Genomic DNA, 8,520 nt, shown 5'->3' with positions numbered 1-8,520 from the left:
ATGGCCTGACCTATATACACCGATTTGTTCATTTTGACCTCTGTTTTGCCCATCTCTACACCTAGTAGGTGTTTACTGAATCAACTCCCACCATTGAAATTCGGCTTCATAACAAGCTTCATATACTTGTCCTCGTTGGTGACAAGCTGAATGTTGCGGTGATTCCTAATATTCTCCATCGCCTTACCAGACACGCTCAAATCCATCAGCTTGTAGAAGGCTTTCTCAAACTCGTTTTTGGCAGCCGTTCTCAGCCTAATGTTGTGATCTATATAGCCCTTAAGCCAGGGCTTTTAGTTAAACTGGATGACCCTGCGCACTCTCTTCAATTCAAGCCCATGTTTTATATCTTTGTAAAGGGCTCTGATTTGTACCACATATCTACGTTTATTCCCTAAGTTCGGTACCAATTTCTCGACCCTGTTGATATGCATGCGTTCGGACAAGAACGGCAATTCGTTATGCCTGTCATGCAACCTCTCCGAGTAGTCGATATCAACCTCGAGCAAGTACCCGCGCCCATTGTCCCTAACGAGCTTCTCGATCCGCCGTTCTGTAAAAACCTCTACGTTCGATACCCATTTGAAGCCATCTGGTGGCAGATCTTGACGCATGGCATGGCCGTATAGGTTGTTGGCATCGAGGTACTGGAGGTAGGAGGATTCAACCTCTGGATCGTACTGGTCTCCCATGTACTTATTGTTAGCTTTGGCATAACGATGTACGGCTTGGGTTATACCTCCCCAGATACCTTTTTCGAACACCAGGAGCATGTCAGGGTCGTGAGAAGCTCTAACTTGATCCTGGTATATTTGAGTGCTGCTTTCCAGGCCAAGCCTGGTGCACTGCAAAAGTGCGCAGGACTAAGCTTGTAATTCGCCAAACACACGTCTCGAAATGTTTCAAACACGTCGGCTAATAGCAGGACGTCTGTGCTGAGGTACACGTCGTGATAGTCACTCATGGTTACTGATTTTAACGTTGAAACTGATATATTTTTCTATGCTATGCACCCCATGTCCAGGGTGTCGTATTTTTCCCCTAATTCTTGGATAAACAGGTTTGCATCGTACCCGGAGAGATTATGAAATATCACAGCTATGTGGCTAGGTATCTTGTCTTTGAGGTTACAGCTGTTATGCGCTGCGCCCCTATACAACCCCGTATAGTGACAATGGTCCCTGACTTTACGGTTATTCTCGCACTCGTCAAAGGGTTTCAAACATATATGGCAGTGTGTGGCCTCTTCATGATCCCTTTTCATCCCTTTCAGCTTTTTCGTATTTTTGCCTCTTGCTTCCTCTACCGGGATGAGTAGATTCTTGAAGTCTGCATAAATGGCAAAGGGTACTTTTAATTGTTGTTGGCCACCCCTATAGTATAGCCATTTTTTGGCATCTGATGGCATCGTGATTTTAACTCCCTCGGGGTCCTTGCAGTAGCTATGTTGCTTGTCCCTCGATTCAACTGTGGGAAAGGCCTGTGCAATACGGCCGTATTTTTCGAGGTCTCAATACCTAGGAGCTGGGATAGACTTTTGACGGCTGTGTCTTTTTGTCATCTGTAATTAGCAGTAGGTTCACCTGCTTGCTACGTCCGATGTGATGCGATCGCCTCGTGATATTGATCTTCTTTCCTGTCACATACAGGACGTTTACTGTAATGCACTTGTTATTGTCCTCAAACTTGTCTATACTCTTGATGCTTGTAGGGAACCCTATACCCTGCCAATTGTAGAGGTCTACGTAGGGTCTCAGCTTGCTGATTCTTTGTGGATCTCTTTCAATCTCCGTATGATGTACGCTAGCGATGATGCTCCACTTGAAACACTCCTCATCCTCGTTTTCAGGGTTAATAATTGCCTTTTCAAAGCTATCCACCTAGGTGCTTGTATATACGATGAACCCCTTGTTAGCCTCAATTTTTGAAAGCCTACGTCAAGGCATCGGATTCGGCTAATTGTAAATCCGCTTTGAAGTAGTTCCGGATGTTCCACATGCGTTTTGATTTGAGCAAACATCCTGTCAAGTACATCGTCCACGTCGCTACCCTGGAACACTGAGGTCATGTTACTATTGAAGAACTTCTTCGCCTCGATATACTCATCGTTGGCCCCCTCCGGGTTTGCTTTCTTCTTCCACATGATGCATAGGGACACCTGTAACTTCACCGATTCCATATCTTCTACCTGCTCTTCAACCAATGTTTTGACGTTGGGTCTCACCATCCCCATATACCCGTCGACGTCGGCTCCCCCTATACCCGGAATGCGGAAACTTCGAAAGGTCCTGCGGAGAGCATGCTTATGTTCTTGGGGTGTATAGTCTTGCCCCAGCTGATTATATAGATTTTGGATATCTTCGAGGTAGTCTTCCTTGACCTCTTTTTCTACCTCGTCATGAAGCGTAGGTTTCGTGTTGGCTGTCCTATTATAGAGATCCATTACCCTACGTTTAAAGACCGAATAAGTCCTCTTAACCACTTCTTTTATAGGCTTTGGAACAGCGTCCACCAGCCAATTATACCAGCCTTTCATCTTATCCCCTACAACCGAACGATTTTTTGACAGTTCCTGTTTCTCGAATAGGTCCATCTCGGATGGGGACAATACCCAGTTGTGCCATTCCCTGATTTTACCTCCGATAGTTGGGCGGGCCTTCGCCATCTCCTGTCTCTCGAAAAGATCCATATTCCCCGATTTTATAGGTTTAGCCGGTTGTCTCTTGGGTGGCCTCCAAGCGTAGTGTGGTACTTCATCCAAAAAAGAAATCAATTCGGCCTTGCGTAGCTTGTAATACCCGTTTAAACCACGGGTTTTCGCAATATCACGTAATTGTTTCACGGTGTATGTATTCATTTCTTTATTGTAGGAATTTTACTTTGCCAGAGGATTTCATAACGGTCAAAAAAACTAACACAGTTTAGTCCTTACTGCACGTGCGTTGATTATCATTAGGGAATTCCCCATACTCATTTGCTGTATACTTTGATGTACGCGTAGACCTTTAGGAAATTTGCGCTAGAAAATTTCAACTCATTTTTGTATGATTTTGATGACGTCACTGTTATGCATGGATAAGCATTGACTATTAGGGAATAACCCCACTAGGCATGGCATGGTACTGGATTATCAGGGACTTGCTGTGACGTCTGTGCGTGCGCGTGCGCGACTGTGCTAGAACATACGTTTCCCTATCTCTCCAATTAGCAAAATTTATCCAAAATCATCTAAACTGCCCAAGCCAGGAAAACACGTCCAACTTGTCTTATATAGTAAAATTTACCCATAATCATCTAAACCGCCCGCACCAGAAAAACACGTCCAACCTGTTTTATGTAGCAAAATTTACCCATAATCATCTAAACCGCCCGCACCAGAAAAACACGTCCAACTTGTCTTATATAGTAAAATTTATCCAAAATCATTTAAACAGTTCAAACCAGGAAAACACGATGATGTTGATGATACAATGATGAAAACGTATCCAAAACATTAAAAATTTCACAAACCATGGAAATATAAAATCGGTGTAGGTTTGGTTTTTGGAACGCTCTCGCCTTCTTAGCACATCAGTAATTGCGGCAGGTTGTCTAATTTTTGACACAGGTGCTCTTTTAGGGGCTGAAAAAAAAGAAGCAACATTTCAGGATAATTTTAGGATATATTCAAAAAACAATTGCAATATAAATCACTCGTTTTCATCTATTCTTGCTTTTGCTACCCGATATATCGACGCTACTTCATCCCAGTTAAAATAACATGTAGTGGGGTCAAACGATGTCCGTCCGTGCAGAATACGTTTGTTATTGAAAATCATGATATCTCCTGGCTCCATTTTGTATTCAAATATGTCCGAATACAAAATGCGCGTAAACTCGTAATGTGCTTTATATGATTCGTAGACAGTGTTTGATGAAGCATTGACAAATGAGCTGCGTACATGATTATTATGAGCGATACTTTGCACTTCACCAAAAGCATCCAATCTAAAAGTAGTTTTTAGTGTTATATCATATTCATGATGTCATAAGAAGAGGCATACTGCTAGAATTTTGTATATACCCTCTAGTTAGCAGTGCTTTTTTTCGTTAATTAGACTCTTCGTTTTGCAATGTCCGTTAATTAGACAGGTTTAAAGGTCCATGTTGTTGAGAGAGACTACTGTACAGTTAACGCCCTTCAGGCCTAAGGGGAAGGGGTCATTTATATGTTAAGATATATCTGGAATATAGAAAGTCCACTCTCTAAGCTCAACTTTGTGCATTTTTTGTGCTTTTTTTCTTCTGTCCGTCTGCATTTCGTAATGACTGTGAATTAGACATCGGACTGTGTAGACTCAAAATGACAGGCCAATGTTGTTCATTGGCTTGTCAGTAACCCATGCAGAGCCAGCCCAAAAACAACTTGAAGAATGTTGAGGGAAGTCAAATTTAAATTCGTCAAGTAACCAGCCAGGAACACGGCCTTGTTCAGACTGTCCAAATATAAAAAAAACCTAACAAGCCCCGGGGACTAGGTTGACACCAAAATGCATTGCAATAGCGCGAATTTTAAAATGATGTCTCTATCGATACAAGCTCTATATAACACACTGAAAAGAAGAGTTTGTATTTTTTCGTAAAGATTCAATAAAACATAATAACACTAGTCGGTAGCCCGTGGAAAAATCTACAGGTCTGCCGACCTTTGTATACCGCTTGCATGCGTCTTGCTACTTGCGGTACCATTTTTTGTGACGACAGATAGACGTATACGGGAATTATAAAAAAGATTAGTCCTTAAACCGCGGAAAAATCCACAGGGTCGCTCGTCCTTTTTATATCGCATTTCGTGTTTCCGTAACAAAAAGACAAACAGACGCACAAACAGGCAGACGACAGCTATTATTATAGAGACTATTCGTTAACCCGTGGAAAAACCCACGGGGTCGCCCGTCGCGTTCGTTTGTCCTTTAAATTTACCCGTGGCAACAAAGTGGATAAAAATATATCGCATTTGATATTCGTGCGCATTTTAAAAATTTCGTTTTCCGTTACGGGACGCCGCTTTCGCGGACACACAGACAGACGACGGCTATTATTAAAGAGATAGTCGTTAGCCCGTGGAAAAATCCACGGTTTCGACCGTCCAGTCGCAACAAAGTGGACAAAAATTTATCGCATTTGGTAGGTGTGAATTATAAAAATTTCTTGATTTCGTTACGGGACGCGGCTCTCGCGGACACACAGACAAAATACGGCTGTTATTAAAGAGATAATCACAAACCCTATCACAGGTCTTTCAGTCTGAACATTAAATTTGCCATACAGATCTGAGCCTTCATCGTTAAATTTAAACTTAACTTTAGATAAGAGGTCAAAGTAGTTAGAATGTCGTTCATTTAATTTTTCTGCTGCCATAACACCATCAGTAAAGTGATTAACACCAGAGTCTTCCCCATCGCATTGTTCGATACAATGAAGAAGTTGAAGCTTAAAAAACAAATAAATAATTAAATATCCGGTCTTTTGGTGGATCAAAGATGGTAGCTGCGAAAAAAAGGGGGAGCTTACGTAGATTTGTTTTTTTGCGGATGAATTCCTGACCATGAAATAACTAATGTAAAAAGTCGGTTTTTATAAAAAGGTAATATTTCACTGCGATATTAATGAAAGTCTGCCACAGGAAATTTTTGGAACCTGAAAAAGTAGAAAACCCTACCCCTGGCTGATATTCCAAATAATCAGTGTGTAACTGAAGGTAGCCTGCGGTGAATGCCACATTGCTTGGTGAAGGTTTGCTTTTGATTGTCATAACTTCGCTAAAACGTACACAAAAGTTATTTACTATGGAGTACCAGGGAGGGGATAAACTGGAGAGATGCTGAAATAATTGGATGGCATGGATTTTTAAAGGACAAGAATTTATGAATGAGTATTTTAGCTGAATGGCGTCACTACAGTGCAAACATCATTTTTGAATTCTTTTTAATACATATTCCGAGATAGTTTTTTTAATTTGACTAAAGACAAAATTGAGTTGGTTTGATGTTTCAAACTTTGCTTTTTAATATTTTGTTGCACTCCACCCTCCTCCTCTCCTCATCCGGCCATTACAATTAAGCATTTACCAAGTGTGAATTGAACTAATAACTTAGACAAAATAATTGTGAACAGGGGAGGAAATTATTACATCCAACTTCGCAAAGTAATGAAGAACGTACTTTTAGCGAGTGCATTTTAAACTTGTTAAAGCGTCACTTCAATTTTCCAATTTTAACAGATTTTTTGGGAATATTCACAGCAAGGTTATAATTAAAAGACCTTCACAAGCGGCAACGTGGATTTAGCCGTTCCATTCGGGGAAAAGTAAATAGACTTTCTTCATTATTACAAGCTCGTGAGCTTGTATTAAAACGCAAATGTGTCCTACAAGAATGGAAATTTTTGCCTCTCTGAGCACCGACACGGGAGTCGTCGTGTGTTCGAATCTCATCTTGGTATCTATTTTTACTTTTTTTTTCTTTTTACTTTTTTAAAAAGATAAGACAAGTGTTCAAAACACTTGTTTACCTAACTAGTAAATAAAGGTGTTTCCACCAAACTTTTTAAAAGTGAATGTAGGCAGAATTAACTGAATAAATGAATTTCGCAAATTTTGGGGTTTGTGGGTTTGTGGTCTTTCTTCTTCCTGTCAGTCGGTTCACCCAAGACGGACCCATCGAAAATTAAAAGTTCGAGGAATTTTCCGTTCAGGAAGGTCTCACAAATAAATTTTGAAAAATAAGTGTGTAACAAATATTATTGCGTATCTGAATCGTAAAATATGTCGTGTCTAACTTCGTAACAAAAATCCCAATTTGATAGACAGCTTTTTGTAAACTTTATTCGCGAGGTTGTTTGCGTATATCATACGTCTTGTTTCTTTCTAAGATTATAGCTATAACTCACTTAAGCAAACCGGCTGATGGCGTTGTGGTAGAGTGCTTGCCTCTAGTGCTGAAGGTCTTGGGTTCAAACCCCAGCCGAGCCATGTCAGAGACTATAAAAGTGCAAATATATCCCTTCTTCTTAACATTCAGAATCTGAATAGGATTGATATCTTAGGCGGTTACCTAGTTCTTGGTAGCTCAATTGGGATCTTTATATACGCTAGGAACCCCTTTTTTCTAGCACCCTCCTTCATAACAGTACCAATGGGAACTGAAGAGGCTTTTATACTGGGAAAATAATAATGATAATAATGATTCCACGATAAACATTACACTATATACTCACCCATAATGAGTTTTCTGGATGTAGCCATACGTCATTCTTTCTGTTATTTTATGCAAAACACCAGATTCGGCCGGCGCAGCTTTAACGATGCTGAGCCCTGTTGTCAACAAATTTTCAACATGTTGAACCAATGTTTTGTCGTCTTTCATCAGATCTTGATAACTTATGTAAGGCATATTTTCTTTCATATACTGTGATGTCCATTTTATCGTACGAATGTTTTTGAATACGGTGGAAGATATCTTGTCCCCTTCCTTCGGGAATTTTCTTTCCTTTAACCACTTACTTGAAAACAAGCTGACGTGTTTATCAGGCCATGTGACGGAAACATCTCCAGTGGATTCGTTGTCGTTGATGTTTTTTACGGTATCGAGTAATCTTTGTTTTGAATAAGGATGAAAACAAGTGGAACATTGGCAGTTATCTCTGAGGAATATATGTGGATAATCACAGGTTTCGTTATCATCCCAAGTCACCCGAGTGATATGATTATCAATAACTTTTACATCTTTGATGTTTCTGTGAACCCATGATACTCGAATGTGCCGCATTGCAACGCAAGGAAGAACTCGCTGGTAGTAAAAGCTTGCGAGAAGTGTTTTAAGATTATTTTTTGTTGTGCTTCTTGCCACATTCATGTCAACTACAGCTCTTTGTGTTTTCTACAAACCCAAAATTTCGCAACAAAAGTTGTTTTTACGCGTTAAAATATATAAAAAGGATCAAATTTCCAAAAAAAAAATTATTTTTAGCCCCAAATTATAAAGTGGTTAGCATTGCGCAACGCCGAGAAAGCGATTTTTGATGTGTTGTTAGTTCTGGAAGACAAAATTTTCTAATGTTAAAATAAGAACTGAGAGCTTTACAGTATCATGGCAACCTCGTTCCCAGGGCAATTTTTCGCTTTTTTGATATCCGTCCGAGATCGTCAAAAAGAGAAAAATGGGCCTGGGGACGAGGTTGAGTATCATAGATCATTTCCCGTGCAACATAGTGTTTTTATTTTAAATTGAGAACATGCGCACTCCTCCCTGAAGGTCGAAAATGTAACAACAAACCACATCAGCCAAATAAAATATATTTAAAAAGGAACTTTTCGCTTAAAATTAATGTTTCCTGAAAAAGTGAATGAATATACTATTTTACCCACTATGACCTCTTGCACGCACGACTGCACAGCGTTAAGCACAGCGTACTCTGCGGTGGAGGTGGATTCCAATCTGTGAAGCGCGCGTGTAGAATAAACGAAACTTATTCATACTA

The 8,520-nt window shown here is 40.2% G+C and overlaps 1 protein-coding gene across 1 annotated transcript; it reads right to left on the bottom strand.

Annotated features, from left to right (window-relative positions):
- Nucleotides 1-3,487: 3,487 nt before the first annotated feature.
- Nucleotides 3,488-8,046, bottom strand: LOC130626045 (gamma-butyrobetaine dioxygenase-like). The gene is made up of 4 exons (XM_057441155.1): nt 7,258-8,046; nt 5,702-5,801; nt 5,267-5,472; nt 3,488-3,987 (listed from the first exon to the last, which is right to left on the bottom strand). The coding sequence occupies exons 1-4, from the start codon at nt 7,893-7,895 to the stop codon at nt 3,690-3,692; spliced, it is 1,242 nt and encodes a 413-aa protein (XP_057297138.1). The 5' UTR covers nt 7,896-8,046; the 3' UTR covers nt 3,488-3,689.
- Nucleotides 8,047-8,520: the final 474 nt, after the last annotated feature.

Source organism: Hydractinia symbiolongicarpus, chromosome 14 (assembly GCF_029227915.1).
Source record: "Hydractinia symbiolongicarpus strain clone_291-10 chromosome 14, HSymV2.1, whole genome shotgun sequence".
NCBI lineage: Eukaryota > Metazoa > Cnidaria > Hydrozoa > Anthoathecata > Hydractiniidae > Hydractinia > Hydractinia symbiolongicarpus.
The sequence above is the reverse complement of the archived record's forward strand: the minus strand, read 5'-3'. Positions and strand labels throughout refer to the sequence as shown.